General features: G+C 47.6%; 1 protein-coding gene across 1 annotated transcript in view; it reads right to left on the reverse strand.

The window, feature by feature from the left end:
• The window catches only part of FRMD4B (FERM domain containing 4B), an 86517-nt gene that overhangs the window by 48420 nt on the left and 17902 nt on the right, over nucleotides 1-20195 (reverse strand). The window contains exons 2-5 of the mRNA XM_059823202.1: nucleotides 16234-16299; nucleotides 14968-15062; nucleotides 12591-12683; nucleotides 8123-8207 (exon numbers count right to left, since the gene is read on the reverse strand). Of these exons, the coding sequence (XP_059679185.1) occupies nucleotides 8123-8207; nucleotides 12591-12683; nucleotides 14968-15062; nucleotides 16234-16299 (339 nt within the window). The remainder of the gene's footprint in view (nucleotides 1-8122; nucleotides 8208-12590; nucleotides 12684-14967; nucleotides 15063-16233; nucleotides 16300-20195) is intronic.

The following is a 20195-nucleotide window of genomic DNA, read 5'->3' on the forward strand; positions in this document are numbered from 1 at the left end:
GTAAAGACCAACTCCTGCCCTCAGTGCCCATGGGCAGAATTTAGCCCCCGATTCACATAGGCACTCAAGTCTTTTGCTGCACAGACATAGACTTATGAATGTGATAAAAATCACAAGGCTCGGTCATGAATAGAGCAGTGAACCCTCTTTAGACACAGCAACAACACCAGAATTTATGGCCACAGAGATACAAGTCTGAAATCCTGATGAAAACACAGATCAAGAATGAAGATAGTCAGATGAGCATTAACTGTGCTAAGCAAATCTTTAGACTGTAAACTCAGATTAAAGCAGATTAAAAAAATAAACAACACAGGAACTGTGATGTTTAACTCTTTAAAGCCAGAACAAGAAATGAAAACTGACACAGTTTCTTCAGAGCACATGTAGCTTCCAGAGGTTAAAGACTGACACAGCAAAAACATTTCACGTGGAGATTTGAGAATTGAGGTACTAACACATCTCTTCCCTCAAACCAACCCTTTAAAAAATTTATATTAACCAAAGACGCCCCCAAATACACACACACTATGATTGAATAGCCTCAAGACAGCCACAATATTGAATATAATTACCCAGGATTACTGAAAGGTGATTAAAAAAGCTGAGAGAAAGAAGGGTGCAATTAGGCAGAGGGAAAGGAAGGACCCAAATGTCTACAACAAGGTGTTCAAGCCGAGGAAGGCAATTAGCTGGGTGTGGAGACAGCACAAGTGAAGAAAGCAATGCCAGTGCCTGTGCCCATACCCAGCACCGCCGCGACTTCCCACAAGGGATCCAGGATCCCCCCCCATGTGTCCTGACAGCCAGAGGATGCAAAGGCAGGTCCCTGCAGTGCAGAAAGCTTAGCAGCTTTTCAGCATTGAAGGCTTCTTCCAGAGCAGAGGCTGCACAAGGCGGCCTGAGCTCCGGGGATGGGCTGGGGAGGAGTTGTTGGCCACAACCTGTTACACGACACAAGTAGAGCAGCGCGGGAGGAACTAGGTCAGGCAAATTCAACAACTCAATCTGTCGGTGTGGCTGCACTGGATAATTACACTAAGGAGGCAAACAATGGCAGCAAACGAATAACCCTCCAGCTTTAAAGCACCCATCCTGATTACTGGCATTCACACCTACATCTCAATCCCAGTGGTGTCACCTGCTGTTCATGCTGCCCTGTGATGTACCCAATGCCCCATCCCTGTCCCATTCCCTTCTGCATCAGAAGCTCCAAACTTTGCTGAGCATCTTTCCCAAAGACAGAAATGCTGGATTGAGAAAAAGCTCAGCAAAGCAAACATCTCCCTCCAGCGTGTTAGGGAGGGAAGGTAAAGCACTAAACCAGCAGGAGATGCAGAGTATGAGCTGTTACAGGAGCAAATTAAAGGCTGGTCCTTCTGACCCTCCTCAAAGGGACACTTCAGATTTGCACTCATGCTGCATTTACCCCACGGGGAGCACAGCCTAGATGGCTCAGGAGACCTCACAGCTGCTTCACAGCATTTAGATGGCTCACGACATCTTTCGTTTTATCCACTAAGCCCCACAGCCCTTGCTACTCATGTGAGAGAGCGCATGACCTAAGACCGAACACAGCTCAGTGGCACATGCAGCAGCCACCATGGCTCTCTCCTGGAAGGACCTGCTGCTTCCCAGCCCAGCAGCTTAGGCCAACCCAGACAAAAAAACCCAAACACCTGGTAGTGCCTTGTGGTGAGCAAAAGCTTCAGGTTTTGCTGTTACACCCTTTATTTTGCTGTCCCTGCCAGCCGCCCTCACCCATCTCCCTTGTTTGTAATTTTGTGCTTCCACCAACACCTAGCAAAAGCAGGGAATGGCAGAAGGACATAAAGACTTCCCTGTCTGCAAGCCAGGGTATATGGTAAGTATCATTAGACTTAACATATAATCACAGCCTTTTGCTTTCCTACCCCAGCACCACGGTGAGATACCCAACACACACCAACAACAGAACTGGCTGAGCTGTCACAGCATCTTTACCCTGTCACCAGAAGATCAAAGGCGCAAAACTCTCCATCGCAATTAACGCCGCTAGTTAGACCCAGGAGGAGGTGACTATGTCAAGAGATGCGAGGTATGAAACTTTGGCTGCAAACCAACTGAATCTTCTTATGCAATGGGCCAGCCCAGCTGGGACACAACCTACACCTCCCCTGGCAAAAGCCTCAACAGGTCCCTGGGGCACCACCGCCCTTTACAGTAGGCAGCCTTGGACCAACCTCAACCGCTCTCAGAGGTGCTGTGTAGAGTCCCTTGACTATACCCACACCACGGCCAAGTCCCTCCCCAAGCCACCAGCACAGCCCCATGTGAGGTCTCATGGGGTAATGAGGAGGGGATCCCACGGAGATCTGCCAGTTTATATCAGCACAGGGGTCCTGCCTCCTCCTGTCACATTTTTTTCACTGGCATAGCCACCCTCCATCCTTCTCATCTGATGACACGCTGCTGGGGGGTTTGGGCCATGGAGGTGGCTGCCAGCACCCATGGAAGATAACAGCCCTGAAGGTGCAGAAGGCCAACTGGTCCTGCTGATCCTCATCCCAGGCTGTCTTCAGGAACAGAACAGCAAATACAGGCAACGGACAGAGCATATTTTAATAGCCTTGGCTAGGATCAGACTACACTGTGTTATGAGGCTGTATGAGAACGCTCCCCTCTCCCTAGAGGTGGGGGAGAATTAGGAAATATCTGTTATAAAACTTTCGAGAGCTCTCTGATATATTACCACTTTGGTCTCCACAAGCTGGAAGCCAGCCAGGCTTTATGCTCACACCAGGGGTCTGTTTCAACAGCTCTTCTTGGTAAGCACTGGTCTTCAGGCTGCCAAGAGCTCACAAGCATTGCCGTTCACAAAGCTATCGTGGTTACAGACTCCTCTGAAAACTTCCATTTCCTTCAACTTTTTTCTTTGTCTTTTTTTAAAGCAATTCTTGCCAGTCCATAAAAAAAATGGGAAATTAAATAAATAACCCCCCAACGCCCAAATATAGAGAGGAAAAAGGGAACACGGCCAACTTGACCAAGATCTTGGTTTACAGAATGTATTTTAAGGACTGGCAAAGAGTCAACTGTATGGCTGCAGAACTATATGGAGGCTAGCTCTAATGCATAAAAAACTTGACAGTGCTTTGCTAGCCAAGTAGCGTGTTATTTTTCCAAACTTCGCTGTTCCAAAAGAAGAAAAAAGACTAATTTATGTTTCCAAATTTATCATCAACACATGCATGACCAGTTCCGACCCACCTCCTTAAAAGCATCCCAGCTATGGTCATGGGCTGTGCAATAACACACTGAAAATGTTACAAAGCTCCCCTATCCCTGTGCAAACACATCAATGCTGAGATAGCCATTTCACCTGAAACTAAGTGTTAGGCTTTCACTATTTCAAATTCCAGGTATACAGTAGATTTCAGAGATCACTATAAATCTAAACCCAGCTTCTTATGTTCACTGACAGGAAAGAAAGCTTTTAAACTGAAGTTGTCACCACTGAAGGTTTTTAGGCAGCAGTTCTCAAAGCCTTGAAAGAGAGAGGCATGTAAGAAAACAGAGCCCAGACATACACAAAGCATCCTTCCAACCATTGCACTCTCCCAAAATACACGTAGATAAACGAGCTTATAACTAAGTCACTGGGAAGCCCTTCCATAGACCTGGAGATCCAAGTTTTACCAGCTCCCACCTCCTGCTCGGTGGCCCAGGCTGTTCCTGGCAGCGGGTATAGCTTCTCCAAGCTCCAACCCAAAGAGCACGGATGCTGGAGAGCAGGAGCCAAGCAGCTAGCTGGACCACACAGGACCGAGGGGGCCTGGGGACTGCAGGAGCAGACCAGGGGAAAAAATGGGCAGCTTGACATGAAAAGAGGGTAGGGTGAAAGCACTGGCAGCATGTGTTATATCGGCTGGAGGCCAAGGTTTATACACACACCAGCGGTGAGGAAACACTGGGTGCTTTTGTGAGTGGAAGAGCAAATGTTGCATTCCGTTCATATGCAAGGAGACACGGGGAGGGCAAGGCCAGCAAACGCGGAATGGGTCCTGTTGGCAAATCCAGCGGAGGAAGTTTATTCTCTGGGAGTGTAAAGCAGTGTTAAGTTACACAGTGCAGGAGGAAGATGCCAGTGCTGATGCAGCAGTGGGTTAAGATGGGGTGCGATGGAAAGGAGCAGCCACGGATGCCTCGCACTCAGTGCGCAGCAATTCTTAGCTCCAGGTGAAGAACTGTAACGCTGCTAAAACATGATTTGCAAAAACAAGGTCTCAGCCCTCTTGTGCTTTGGGCAAAGGGGTCTCCCCTGGCTCGCCAGCTGCTCGCAAGGGGTGAGGGCAAGGCAGAGGGGGACTGCGCAGAGAACACCACAGGTCATAGAGGATGCACAAACCTGGCACGTGGCAGCAAAGGTCCCAGAGGCACAAAGGAGCTTTGACTGTATAGAAGAACATGGAAGTGGGGGAGTGGGTGGCCAGTAGAAAGAAATACATTTTTGGCAGCAGAGATTTTATTGTCTGTTTGTCCCTCCCTTGCCAAAATGTCTACAGAAATTGCAAAATGCACAAGCCCCAGATCCCTCCAGCCCTTGGCAGGGGACAATGGTACCCAACTTCCAGAAAGGAGCAGAGGGATTTGCAGGAAGGAATGTGGAGTTGAAAGGTGAGGAAGAGCAGTGTGGCCGTGCACTACAGAGCACAAGCCAGCCTTTGCTCTTTTCAGAGCTTTTATGCAGGTTTATATTCCATTATTTATAATTCAGAAGCCATATTTTGTAATATATAAATAATAATGAATATATTTAATATGCTATATTATTTATCCCAAATTTTTATCCATATGGGAGCAAAACCTCTCTGGAGTCATCTAAGGCAAGACAGCCAACACTCTCGTGCCAGCAGCTGCAGCCTAAACCCAGAGATGCCAGACTTCATTACGGGGATACCATTCTCTTTGATTAGATACAGCCACTTACAGGATTTCACACACAGGACTGCCCGCACATCTCTCAAAGAATACTGTAAATACATTTATGATGCAGCCTCTGAACCTCGTAAGCCATGGATAAATCCCCTCCAGAGGAGGGACTGGCACAAAGCTTCACCAACACACCAGCTGTATTTGCCCAAGCCTTCGTCTGGCTCTCATGGTCCTACGTGCTGGCAGGAGCACCGACATGCACTATCTCGCACACAGGGCAACGTCACCCGCTCACCCTCTGCTCAGGAAAGCATCATTTTCCTTTAAAGCACACAAGCCATGGAAAGGCAGGTACCTACACACTGCTGTGCTGTCAACACATGCCAGTCCTCACGAACATTAAAAGAGCACAAACGCTAACTCCTTCAAGCATCAGGCCTTTGCACCACCCTGGATTTGGGCTTTTCCCACACTGCGTCCCCTGTGGGGAACAAGCTACTGTGAAAACAGCTTTGTGAAAGCAAAAATCACGACTGGCTTTTAAGCAATCTTATCCACACAGGTCTTCTCACACCCCAGGTATTGCAGCATTTATTCTCTGAGCCACATTCCTGGCCCACACAGAGCAGAAGCTTCACGCAAAGATCGGGGTTAGGATACAGCCCCGGTAGGACGTCCCCCAGCACACCCTGCGCGTTGAGGAGCACCCCCAAGCACGTGGGCTGGGTGTAGGTTGCTGCTTTTTGAGACACTGGAGTTTCCCCACTCCATGAATGCAGCAAGAAAAGGAAAGGAGAAAAAAAGAAAAGCTAAGCTGAGGCAGGTCTAACCTTTTGGAGCTAGATTAACGACTGAGAAATGCCAGGGAACATTCCTCACTGTCACCAGTGAGCATCAGCCACTTGCTTCACTGGAGCTGGGGATCTGCTCATATTCAGAAGCCAACACTGCTCATCCTGCAGCCTGTGCCTCCTTCCCCACAGCACAACGGAGCCTGGCAGCACCGCGGAGCAGACATGCTGTGTGAGTGCATCCGAGGTGCCTTTGTGCATCCTCCTGTCCACATCCCATAAGCTTTAATATGAGAATTGGTCCCACGTGCACTTCATATACTACTTGAAACCTAGACACTGACCATAAGTTTACCAAGGAGGAGAAAATATTTTTAAAAAAACTAATTTGAAGGTTAAAAGCACCTGGACCAAATGCATCTTGAAAGTAAATAAACCTGCTTCTGCTGAAGTAGCTGCAAGGCTTCTGCTGAAGGCAGGCAGCGAAGCCGCCCAGCACAGAAAGTGCTGCAGGCAGAGCGGGGGCTCTCTGCTTTCGTTACGTGCTGAATCGCTCGGCGCTGCCCGCAGAGATCCTTCTCTTGGGAGGAAGCGATGCTCCCGTTCCCCTGCTGCCCACAGAAACTGGACATGACAGAAAACCTTCTCTGCTTCTGGCAGTTTTGCTTGCAGGAACAGGGAAGTCAGCACATTGCGTTGCTACCAATTAGAGCATGCACCTTGCAAGCCATGGGGGGAAAATATGAACCAGTCTTCATTCAAACCTCTCCCAGTTCCCAAAGCCCTGAACTCCACTGGATGATGCACAGCCTGCTTATTGCAGCACACCGTGCATCATCAGCGCTTCACGTGCTCTCAGCACTTCATTTCAGTAATATGAAGTTATGCTGCTTGAATAATGGTGTTTATCCAGGCCAGAAGTGACTCCTTATTGGCTTGATGACATGCGCATCTACGATCAGTGAGGGAAGGGGTTTTTATGCTTCTCTCTTCCTTTGCTTTCTCTTATGCTTTATGCATGTACATAAACACATACGCTTGCACCAAATGTTTTGATGTTGACAACATTTGTTACAACAGCAGTGGCATTTTTCACATTCCATCCTAAAACCAGACCCATTTTCCAATTCCAAAATTATTTGTGCTTTCTGTTTAAAGTGCTCCAGTTTTCCCTGAAAGGATGACTACGAGTTGCCAAGACCCTTCATTGAAGATAGCAGTTAGGCCAAACGGAGATTTGCTTTCTATTAATCTTAACCAGTGAGGCCCCAAGCTCTTCAAACATCTTTAAAACCTGAGCGTTTTGTGAAAAGGCCCCAATTTCCTCCACTCTTCCAGAAAGCAATTCCTCTACAAAGCACAGTCACAACTTTGCCATTAACCTCTTTCACATCAGGGTTCTGATCCCACCGTACAATAATGAATACTGGATACTGAATAAGAACCCTCTAAAATGTGGAGCATATTAAAGGTGAAAGCTTTGGCTGGCTACACCGAGCTCTACCACCAGCTAATGATACAGGATTGTTTTCCAAGAAAAGGTTGTAAAAACTGAGTGATCCTTTTAGACTGATTGAACCACGAGTAAAAAAAAAAAGAAGCCAGATGCCCGAGTTTGACATTAACTGGAAAATCCCAGAAACATCAGGCATTGCTAGAGTAAAGTTCATTGAACTGCAGCTGCTATTGCACCACTGGTTATTAGGGGTATGATGAACATGGTTGCCACACCGCCCTTTTTTCAGACCAAGATAAATTTGCAGCAGATCAACCTTTTTTTTTTTTTTAAGATTTTGGCTACCATATAATGAAGTAACTTTTAAAAATATGTTCTACCAATTCAAACATTTTAAGAAAACAGTGGAAACTGCTTAACCAGAGAGTAAATATAAAAAAGTATTTTAATAACTAGCTTTGATTACAACTTTATAGGGTTTATTACTTTACTACTTCACTGAATTAAGGCAGGAAATCAGAGAACTAGGAACCAAGTTCTCAGTGTAGGACCTTCCTCATAGGTCTTTTCTTCTTGAGACAGGTTTGACTTTAGATCAGTAAAGAGATGCTTGCCTTGAGCGTTTGCTATGCAGTGTATAGAAGGATACGCCACTGAGACAGAGCCTACCCGCAAAGTCACAACCCAGATTTCAAACACCTTAAAAGCTTTTGAGTATTTAAGACTTATTCTGGCAGCAGGGCTGCGAAAACAGGACAAGGCAACCATCATCCTTATCCGTTTGCTTGGGGCATCAACGTTTAAGTGAAGGAGGAGAGAAAGCACGCTGAGATTTTAATACTTCAATAAGATCTGGAAATTAGATGCAGCTCCTAGCGAGTTTGCAGGACCACGTAGGTGGCAGAGGAGTGATAAATGGGAGATGCACAACAAGGAGCTCCAAAGGAAGGCTGGGGCTTACCTGGTGCACGCAGGACTTGGCATTCAGAAAGAACAGCTCGACTGTAGTTTTGTCCTTGAGAAAGGAAATGCTTTCAATGTAGAACCTGAAAATTAGAAAACCCCACAGTTACTTTCTTGAATAGGTTTCATCTTCCTCCCAAATCACTTTGTTTCCTCAATGTTTTGTTCTCTAGCAATAAAATAGCACAGAGGAACTATGAACTACTGCACTTAATTTCCTGCCTATTAGGAGGGAACAAGCAGAAAATCACGGGCCAACAGCCCACAGGGAACGACAAACTCCCTGTTCAATAGATCGTAGATACCTGATGACTTTCCATCTCATTTGAAAACGCCGTCGGAAGTTAAAGTAGCAAAGCCCATTCCTCCTGTGCAGATAAAAACATAGAAGTGGAAAAGGTAACTCCAAACGGCATGTTACAGGTAGGGATGCCGGCCCAGAGCTATGGAGGAGAGGGGCTGGCAGCCCCACAGCACCCTCTTTGCTCCAGGAGGAGAGAGCAGCCATGGGCTGCGAGCCATTAACTTTGCTCCAAGCAAACAGGGACAAGCAAAAAAAAAAAACCCACAGGAGGAACGTTCTGGGGTTGGTTCCATCCCATTGGGCACATCCATCCTAATGATGACAGCAGCCCCAAAACCAGGGGTTTACATGGAATGGCTGCAACCAGCTCAGCCTTGCAGGCACCACTCCGTGCAGCACTCCCTGCCTTCCTCCACTGCCCGTCCCCAGCTTCCTCTTCCCCAAGCGCATCACAGAGGCACTACCAACAAAAGCAATCCCATTACGGTTACTCTGGCCCAGCCAAGGTTAGCAGATGGGTCCCAGTTTGTTATATACACCAAACATCACGTATGCCACTGACACTCTGCAGAATTGCACACAACCTGTCTGTGCGCTTCTCTGACTCACTCGGGGCATCAAACCAAACAGCGCTGAGACGCGTTAAATGGCACGGAGAAAACACATCTATAATTTGAGGAGCATGGAACTGCCGAGTCAGTTTAAAGAGAGACAAATTTGTGTGAAAGTGGTCCTGTCAATCTTCCTTTAGCTGGATCTGAAAGCAGGATGCCTGTGCTTCGGCTCCTTACGGAGGATGACTGTGGTGGGTCCAGACTCTCCCACCTGATGCTAGGCAGAAGGTACACTTTTCTCCCAGCCAAGCAAAGACTTGGACCATCACCACCACTGCTTCAGCAGTGCAGACTACACCAGGGCTTCTCAATGTCTTGCCTTTGATAGCAGGAGGGCTGGATGGCCAACACAGGGCAGGCAGCCCTCTATATTTATCAGAACCAGGCCAATCCCTCCTGCAGCCCCACGGTACTCCTAAGGCTCCTCACAGCCTCATGCTCTGGCCAGTGATCTCTTGGTGTAGATGATTTGCAAGACATCGGAAGAAATCCACGGCAGCAGCACGGAGCGCGTGGTAGGAAGCAGTAAAGCTAGCACCTGCTGCACTTGGTAGGAACGTATACAGTATTTATGCTGCGACTTGAGACAAGCAATACATTAAATAGTAATTGCTTTAATATTTCGCATTCCTACAGCATGTTCCATCAAATTAATTTTAAAGCACTCCGCAGAACACCTCTGCAGGATAAGGAGATAATTTAACCATTTTACAGGCATGCAGCCTGTCCAAGGGGCAGACCCAAGCCCAGCAGCCTGCCCCAGACATTTAAAAGGCTATTTTACATTTCCCTGACTCACCTTTCACCAAGAACTGTAGGAGCCACAGGTATTTCCACCTCCTCTTGATCGCACCTGATATAGCTTTTTCAACAGCTTTGCTAAATTTCACTTTAAACACACTTTAGTGCTTCTCTCCAGAAATGCAGAGCATCAGAGGGCAGGAGCCTCACCCTTCATCCTTTCCCAAACTGCTGCCAGACCGGCCCTTCACAGCATGGACCTTCCTCAGCCTGCTAAAGCCTTCCTCCCTCACCAGCAAGGTGATCTTCCTCAACTAATGACCTCATTTGCACTTGCAGGTTCTTTCGACTAAGGGTCAGACATGGCTGGCATCCTTACAAGCAGGAGAGTACCCCTGGCTCTGAAGAGAAGTAGCTCCCAGGCGCTGCTGGTACAGAGCAGGAGACTAGGATCTATGGATTTAGGAAGAGGGCACCAGGGAGGCATTGCCCCCTGCCCCAGCCAGCTCTGCACGCTTTATTTCTTCTGTGGTACAAGCTGTACGCTCTTATCACCACGGTACAGATGAGGAACACTGGACCACAGAGATAAGGATGTTCAGGGGATGACAGGCCTGTTTGGGAACACCGTGAAGTATATGTTCTGCTTTTATTTCCAATGCTGTCAGCATCCCTGAAATTAGAATGATACTTTCATAAGTCCTAAATCTGCATTATCGAGCTCTTCACCAGCTACATGTACCAGATGAACACTTACCTGTCTGGATTGAATTCATGCCAGCTGAAGAAAAATAATTAAAACCTGAAAGGATTTATCATGTGTTTCATTACTGAACAACAAAAGCTCAGGGCTGGGGAGTTGTGAACAAAAGGAGGGTCATAACCAGGTATCTGGGGTCCCCCCCCATTTCCAGTATTGCTACTGGAAACTGTCCACTGCAGCGCTGAAAGATACTGAGAACTGATGCTGTTGCACATTTGCCACTTGTTAGGGGAACAGCAGCTCATCACCCCGCCTCGTTATACTTGCATCTCGAAAGAAAGTGACACTGAAGCAGTATTTATTCTTTTCATGGTTGAACCTATTTCAAACACGCAGAAGACATGGCCCACGCAGGAGGGCTCGCCCAGCCCCAGGGACAGCCTGCAGCTGCATCCACTGCTGTCACGCTGTGCACAGCCAGAGACTGCCCAGCCCCGGGGAACGAGAGCCAAGCGCTGGGGCTCTCTGCCCAGCCCCTCCATACCATTTGCCCCACACCCAACTCTGCTCTTCTGTTTGAGCCACAGGCACACACAGCTGCCACTGTGTATTTCGGCTGCTCTCTGGGAGTTTAATTAAGGAATAGGCTATGACAAGGCAAATGTGTTCACACAAGATAAGTGTCTGAACTAACCACCCAAGGCATATGCGATGGAGCAAAGTCCTGGAGTCATTTGCGTATCCAAAAAGTTGTAAGAAAGTAGAGAGCTGCAGATTTTGAGTGGCTTTTCTGCTGGAATATATATTTTCTACGGATCAGACAGTTTCTATATTGCTAATTATTTCTGTATCCTCCTCCTCCTGCTCTGCTTCTTGCTCACTGCCCACCTCCTTGGCTCCTAATTGCTTATTTTGGATCTCATGACCCTGGACCAGTCAGGCTTAAAATTAGCTTCTGGAAGTTGATCTTTCCAAGCCCACTCTTTACACATTAACTCTTGCCCAGGTCTCTGCACACCCTGTCCTGTAGAGGACCATCTTGTAACAGAGAGGGCCAAAATGAACATCATGAGCCAACGGCGTTAATCCCAACTGAAGAAATGTTCCAGCCATATGATTGCCTTCACAGCTTTCTTGATCAGTCATAGACTTTAGCCTCCCAGATCCTCAAACACAGTGAATATACTGAAGAGCCCATCACCCCTTTTAAAATTGAGTTTTTTCTTTCTGTTAAAAGCAGGGAAGGGAAGAGAAGCTCTGAACTCTGTCACAAATAAGCACGTATTCAGCAAAAACAAAGTTCCACTTGTTTGAACCGCTCCCTCAATGACCAGGGTGCAGAGGACATGGCGAGGCAGCGGTGCCAACCGACCCAACTACACAAGAGGCTCTGCTTTGGAAGTGCTTCAAATAATTAAGCACACAAGGCATAAATTTACTGAGATACGAAAAGCAAATGAGGTCAGTCTGCTCCCATTTTCCTCATAGACTGTAAGGAAAACAAAAACTCCAACAATATTATGAGCACGATGCTTGGTCTTTTCTGCCATCACAGCTCTGTCTTATAGGATATGGTTTTTTTCAGGCCCTTAACCAGCAGAGCTTTGCCAGCAAAAGCCCTAAAGTAATGCAATTACATTGGCCAAAATCACCACTTTGCTAGGGATTTTATTCTCTCCTGGGGACTGACTTAAGCTGTGTGAGCAAAGAAGCCATCAGCAATCCCTTTCAAGTACAGACAAACCTTAAGTAAACATAAGGAGAAGAAAACGTATGGCTGCTTAAGTAAACTGTATTAAAATTTAGCACTATTAAAGACAAGTCAGGCAAAGAAGAAATTTAAAAAACAGGGTTTTAAACAAAAAAGAATAGGAACAATATCCTAGTAACAGTTTAAAAAGCAGCAGTTTCCAACCTATTTTATTTTGTAGTTAAATACAAAAGAGAGCAGCACTTACCCAGGACCTAATCACCTTCTAAAAATAACATATCGCTTTGACATTTATTTCCTTTATCAAATCCATAATCAGTTCTTTTAAACAAAAACCCCTTGTGATAAACAAACCCAAGTGGTAATGCTTTCTTTGTGGAAACAATTACTCACCTAACGGCAAAATACAGAGTTGCCGGGCCCGGTTTCTTGGGCAAGTCATGGTCCAGGACTCGGTGATCCAGCTGCAACCAGACGCTCTGACCTCTGCGGAAACAGGTTGGGGTTAAAAACTGGGACAGGGACTACAGAAACAGGGTCTTTTCAGTGCTCGTTTACTCCAAGCATTACTTTAAAAAGGGTGAGATTCAGCTCTGAGGCAGGCAAACACTTCATCCAATGCTTCCCTTTTTTCCTAACTTTCAGATTTTGATGTAATTCACTTTTGGATGTTAGAGAATGCTCTTGGCAGTTGTAGTTTCAGTTGTAGCGCAAGCGTCATAGCACGGCACCCAGAAAAACTAAATATTCTTGAAATACCCTCCTTTGCTATAGATTGGGATGCTTCCATTGACTTCTCATGCCTAGCGGGGATCCAATCTGTAGCAGAGGCTGGATGTTTGCCGGCAGCAGAAACGGGTCTGATCTCTTCTACTGCACGGGGACCGCACAGCTCTGCCGCTGTAACCCCCACTCCTCCTGTTCTGCACCATCCCCAGTCCCAGCGTGACATAAAACCCCATTTCACAGAATCACTAAGGTTGGAAAAGACCTGTAAGATCATCAAGTCCAAATTTCGGAGCAGAGGGGTTTACTGCAGGCACATTAAATGAGGCAGGTGTATAAAACACAGTTCTCTCTGCAGCAGCTTCTCTGATTGAAATGGGAAGGAAGCCAGAAAGAAAACAAAAAACCCTGAACCCCAACAACCTCCCTCAGGACCCTGGGGCCAAGGGGGAGCGCAGGAGCCTGTGGCTGCCCCAAAAGGCTGGGACATGGGTGCCCTCCAGAGGCCACACGCTCCCTCCAAGCACCCAGCCCAGCCGCGTACACCCAAGGCAGCCTCTGGAGCCCCACTGGTGCTTCTGGGGAAGCCAACAGCTTTTAGGTAATCCCCTGGCAGCACTTAAAAGCCCACCGTAAGGGAGTGCCAGCAACCAAAAACCTCCAGAAGAATTTCATGGCAGCTCTTCTGGGGGGAAAAAAGGAGCCAAGTGCAAACAGCATCCTCAAGGGATTTACAGAAAAGCTGGAAGAAAGTATTTTCCAACACTTGAAAGGACAAGGATGTGGCAAATATCTTCTAGGGAAAGCCCAAGATGAGAGCGGCTGGTAAAAATAACACACTGCTGCGGTCAGGGCCCCAGAGCGAGCGGCTCCTACCAGCTCCGTGAAGAGCAGCCCCTTCCCCAGGGCCAGCCCTGCACCTGCGGACGGGAACTGCCTTGGCAGGGCGGCCCCACACACAGCTCCGTCGGGATTTGTAGGTGAAGGCTTCCATCCAGGACACCGCAAAAAGCGGCAACGGAGAGCAGCAGGGACTAATATTGTTCCCACTAGACAAGAGGAGGTTTATTTAGGGGTTGGATTAGTGCACAACTCCATTTCCCCACTGCCCTAAGCAGCTCTGCTCCAGCTTTTTTGGGGAGCTGAAGGTAAATTCGGGAGACGTCGCTGCTGGGGAGCAGATGCCTGCCTGGGGGTTTCAGTCCTGCACCCAGCAGACATGGGGAAGCATTTCAGTGCAATGCTGACAGATGAGTCTAAACACCAGCTGAGATTTCAATTAACCCATCCGACTCCAGGTTAATGCCATGGAAACGGATCTCCCGCGGCGCTCCGGAGCCTGGCCATGGCATCTCACCCAGCTGGGCAGCAGCTGCCGGCGGAGGGTGGCAGGGGATGGATGGGCATCAGCAGCGACACGCTGCACCCACCGCTGCCGTGCATTTGCAGTAGTCCAGCTGCCAGGAGGGGAGAGTTGTGCATTTTGAGCACGTGCTGCTTTTGCAGCTCTTTCTGGCAGTCTGCAGAATAGCCTGGATATCTAAAAGCAACAGGGGAGCTAAAGGAAAGTTGTTTACGAGAAGGACTAACTTCGTATTTCAATGCTGTTAGGGAAGTTTGGGGTTTAAAAGACTCAATAATACATTTGAGATTAAAATGCAAAGCAATAGGAGCAATTCATTTTGAAAATAAATGCAAAACCTTTTTGTTGCTACTAAAAGCGCAGAGTAGGAAAGCTGAGGGTGTTCATGTGGGAAATTATTGCTGAATCAATTTTTTCACCTTGTGAGATAACATGAAAAGTGAAAGTGTCAGGAAGGTATTTTACAAGTATTCTCTGGTTTGTGCCTGGAAGATATTTTCCGAATATCTTCTGGTTTGTGCCTTCCCCTTCCCTCAGCCAAGCATCACAAACACAAGGTAGGAAAATCTTTCTTCTTCAAAAGAAAGTCATTTTCCCATCACACTGAGCTGCCACAGTGTTGGGAATAGGTTTCGCATTGCAATAATCACACAGCTGTTTAAAATAAATGAACATACTTACGTATCATCTATAAACGTTATCCCAAAATACTCCTTTTCTTTCAGGTTGAAGTGTGAGGCCACCAGATCCAGTAACTCCCGAGACAAAAGTTTGGGCTATTGGAAGAATAAAAATAATTTAATTCATTTCAGTCCAGGCTTTTCACATATAATAAAAATTTTCTCTGCAAGTACTGACATTTCAGTACACATGGCCAAGTTTAAACCCTGTTGTGCAACTCAATACAGAAGTGGCTCCCATCAGACTCGGGGCAGTCGGATTCGGTGTCTCCATGGAGCTGCACGGGACATGCGGAGCACCGAGAGACAATTATGTACTTAACCCATGACATGAAGCTGAAGCGCACAGACCAACCACCACTGCTTTCCTCTTTCTGGAAAAGAAAGGTGGCAGCTCAGGCTTTCCTACGCTTGCAGCAGGAGGGATTGTTCAATTAAGAAAATACTGTGTATTAGAGGATCTCCTACTTTGGATTCTGTTATGGGAATAAAACACAACCCCAAAACTACAGACTTTTCTTCCCTTCTAAATTACAAAAACCCACCACCACAGGGGGTGCATTTAATACACTTTATGAATTTTGGTGAAAGCAGATGAAAAAGCCTTATGAGGAGCAGCTGAGGCAACTGGGGTTGTTCAGTCTGGAGAAGAGGAGGCTGAGGGGAGACCTCATCGCTCTCTACGACTACCTGAAAGGGGGTTGTGGGGAGGTGGGTGTTGGTCTCTTCTCCAAGTGACAAGTGATAAGACGAGTGGAAATGGCCTCAAGTTGCACCAGGGGAGGTTCAGGCTGGATATTAGGAAAAATTTCTTCACTGAAAGAGTGGTGAAGCACTGGAAGCAGCTGCCCAGGGAGGTGGTGGAGTCACCATCACTGGAGGTGTTCAAGGAACGTGTGGACGTGGCACTGCAGGACATGGTTTAGTGGGCATGGTGGGGTTGGGGTGGTGGTCGGACTTGATGATCTTACAAGTCTTTTCCAACCTTAATGACTCTGTGAAAAGCTGAATGTGGAACTGATGGCAGATATTTTGCCCACCATGCACGAATGTCCAAGGGAAACCCTCCTGGCTACTGCAGGTCTGAGGATGGGCATGTGTGCCTGAAAGCATGCCTGTTTATTTCACTTCTATGAGTTGCTCTAGTAAGATATATAACTTTTCTTCAACCATCACTTATGCATCAGCCCCTGAAAGCACTGCTAAAGAAAATAAGCAGCGAAATCTGGCACCATGCTACCAGTGCCCAAAAGAGAGGGGTCTGTACCTGAACCAGCAGCTCCAAGTTCCTGTCATCGAGGAGATGCACCTGGCAGTGCCGGCCCTCTGTCATCTGCAAAGACAGCAACACAGCACCGTGAGGAAGGGCAGGATCCGCAGCTTTCCTGGATTGCACTGGACCACGTGCAGCTCAGCAGCAAGGACAGCGTGTAGCAAGCATTTGATCTGCACTGATAAGGGAATTGACTCCATACTGGAGCTGAGCGTCCTTCTCCAAGGACTCAGTCTGGGGAGCTGCCTCAGCGCTCTCAGCTCCCATCAACTTCAAGCTGGAATTAAGGGTACTTAGCAGCAGTCAGGATCAGATAAAACCAACATAAATGCTGTGAGAATTTAATTTAAGGATGACCCAGCCTGGCCAGTACGATAGCCATAAGCAGCAGCAGCAGCCTTTTGCTCCAGTGAGGAGCAGAAATGACCAGGGACCCATGAAACCCATCTAACCAACCCTCCAACCCAACCCCAGCCTAGATTGGGTCCCCTGTCAGTGGACCCGGTCTCTAGTCTAGATGGAGTCTCAACTAGGACATTAATGTTGTCCCTTGGATAACTTCTCACAAGTATTAGAAGTCATTGCCTCCATAGGATTCTTATATAGGCGCTTGCACACATCAAGACAGGTGCTTGAACGGAATGATTAAGAATGGGGTGAGCTTTGCAACCTCTGATGTTATACCTGGACCACCTATTACATGTCACATTTCTCTCTTGCAAACAAAGTGTCTTTCTCTCCTTAAGAGGCGAGCAATTCAGAAATAGCCACACATTATGGCCTTTTAATATCTGCCCTTTGAAATCTAATGCATTTCCATGAAAGCTTTTACATTATTTAGTATCTGTTCTAATTCTGGGCCTCTCAGCAGCTTCAGCGAGGACCGGCTTCACAATGCTCTCCCAGCAAGAGCTGGTGAAGGAAACCTGGCTTTTATATTTATTCTCCCAGCCTCAGACTAACTCATTTTCCTGACAGCACAAGCTTCTTGCGGACTATAAATTCTGAGCTGTGAGCAGAGGCCGAGGGTGGTTTGCTTAGATAGGGCATCCCGGAGGGATTAAACGGCAACACACAGCAGTTTCTCCTTTCACATCCCTCTGACTCTGCAGGGATGGGGACAAAGACTGGGCTGAGCTCTACTGCCACCAGCACCCCGGGGCAGGAGGTGATGAGGGGGTGCTGCACATACAAACCTCATAAAGACTTAAAAATAAATACAATTTATACCCGATTGAAGTATAACTGAAAAGAACCCTCCCACCTTACCCCAGCACTGCCCCCGTTTCAACGCGCGGCTGTTCGTACAGCGAGGGCTGCCGAGACACAGCCTCTTCTGTCACCAGTCAGCCTGTTTCAGCTGTAAGAAGCCAAATTAACAAAGCTTTTTTGTTTCAACTAATTGAGCTCATTTTGACCAAAAGCCAGGAGGGAGCCCCCTCCCAAGGAGCTCTGCAAACAGGTCAGAGATGAGCGTCTGCACGCACAACTCTGTATAGCGTCCGGGACAGAGCTACGGCATCTGGAGCACCAGCACTGCCCTAAGTTGCCAGTGCTAAGCCTGTATCATCACATCGCTCACCGAAACAGCAATACTGGTTAAAAAGACCGCTTGCAGAGCGAGTGTAGCTGAAAGAAATCCTTTCCTTTTCATTTCTCCCACTGCTATGAACGTGAATTTGTACATAAGCACCAGATGAAGAGCGACCTGTCACGCGTGCAGGGGTGCAGAGCAGAGGCTGCACCATCATGAGACGGCAGTGATGTCCTCCGTGCAAACCATGGCTGCACTCCTTGGTACCGCACCCCTTGGTACCGCACCAGCCCCATGCCCCGCACACCCAGCAAAGTGCCGCTTCCAGCGCTTTATCTTTCAGGGTTTGGAAGCAAAGCTGCACCATCCCAATTCTGGCTTCCAGCGCGCTCCCTGTGATTTATCTGCTCACCGAACACACCGCCTGGAGCCCTTAAATCCATCACGATCCGATCACAGGTCCATTTGCTCCTGAGAGCTGAAGGTCTGCCATCACACACTCATAACTAAGTCGCACGTTACCGTGAATTAATCATTTCATCAGCGCACCCTTCAAGGTGGTGCATATTGCTGGCTCTGACATACTGTTACCAATCTGCCCCTGTTGCGAAGTGTCTGATCTAATAGTGTTTTTAAATCATTCCCCATCTGTTGCTCAGAGATAGCACAAGGGTTGCCATTATTTAATTGCTAGCTGCTTTAGCTTTCACCCAGTGAAATCACATTAATCACTTCTGACTGTTTTAATTGCCTCGGTTGTCTATTGTTAAGTAAAAAAAAGGTTTCTGTTATAACAAACACATCCACAAAGCCTTGTGCTGAGGAGAAAGGAAGGTTGCCGGGAAAATTAAAACATAAAAGAAATACCAACCATAATCTGTGCTTCTATTCAGCTAATGCAAGGTAACTGCAAAGCACCTTAAAAGTAATTACACCTCATGACACCCCTGAAGATAGGCAAAATACAATTATCTCCAATTTTATTGATTGGAAAACGTAAGGACACAGCTTAAAAGCCTGATTTAAAAGCCTGATTATAGATACAGATAACATTTAGTACCCGAGACTCCAGGAATCTCATCTCAGAAGAAATTATACAGCTGCTTCCCAGAGTACTGGAAAACTCAATAAGTTGCAGAAGATGCCAGGTTGTTCAGCGATAAAGCACGGTGAAACGCCGTTCCTGTAACAAACCTGTCAGCTCCTGCGCACATCCCCAGAGCTCTGCATGGCGATGGGCTCGTGTCACCCCAGGAACGCTCTGTCGCATGGTGGGACACGACAGCAGTGTCCAGGGCCATGAAGTGTCTGCTGCTGCCCATAGTTCAGGGAAGGTGGGGGGTGTCTCTGGAGCCCTTTCTATTTGCTGCTTGCACCCCTCTGACCCCCCAACCCATGCAGTCACTCTTGAGGGCTACATCCCTGCTAAGATGCCTTTTCCACTTGGGCTGAGAGGCACAACGTGGATACTCACTGTGTGGCACCACAGCCCAGTCGAGGAACGCAAATCTTCTGGGCTGACTACCAGCTTCGTATTTGCAGGCTCCAGTCCCTAAACGAAGCAGCGTTAACGAGGAGAGTCCAAACATCAGCCCTTGTCCTCCTCTTGCAGACCCAAGGCTTCAGCAACCAGCACCCTGGTTTCTGCAGCTGTGCAAGAGCTCACTCCAAGTATCCCCACCCCATTCCTGATGGGGCAGAGAGCACTCACTTGGCTTACTCTGTACTTACAAACACAATCAGAACCAAATCACTCCCAATTACGATCACAGAGCAACACAAGCCCATCCTGCGTCAGGAATGTCACACACCAGAGAGGTCATCTCCAGGAGACAACTCTCTCCTCACATGGAGCTGCCCCCCTGTGCAGACAGGGCTCCTATATACAAGGCAATACTCACATTTTCCAAGCCTCGTTCGTACAGGGGACAGAACTGAAAGCTTCAGAGGCTATTGCAGCCGCAAGACCATCTCACAAGCTTTGCAGTATCAATCACCTTCCACCGGCCCTGTGTTGTCCCAACGCAGCGACGTGGAGGTGTGACATGACTGCAGCGCAGCAACGTGGCACCCTCCAGCACAGCTATCGATGGTCTGGTCCTTTCCTCTTGCCTGAAAGGAAGCTGGGGAGCTTCAGAAAGAGGCCTTCACCACCATAGTATCATAGTACATACACAAGATTTGGGCCATGGAAGAGTGCCTCCAGCTCAGCGACCGGAGACCCTGAGCTCTTGGAGCCGAAGCAACAAAGGACTCGTTTTTAACTCCCCCAATGACACCGGCATGATTTATTTCCCCGCAGCATATCCGCTCGCAGGCCTGTTTCCTTGGGCTCTGGGAAGGGACCTGTGTTTGACTCTCCAGCTCTCAGGGCGCTGGGCTCCTCGTCAGAGGATACGTTTTCATCTTTAATTCAGTTCAT

The sequence above is a fragment of the Gavia stellata genome, chromosome 12 (assembly GCF_030936135.1).
Source record: "Gavia stellata isolate bGavSte3 chromosome 12, bGavSte3.hap2, whole genome shotgun sequence".
NCBI lineage: Eukaryota > Metazoa > Chordata > Aves > Gaviiformes > Gaviidae > Gavia > Gavia stellata.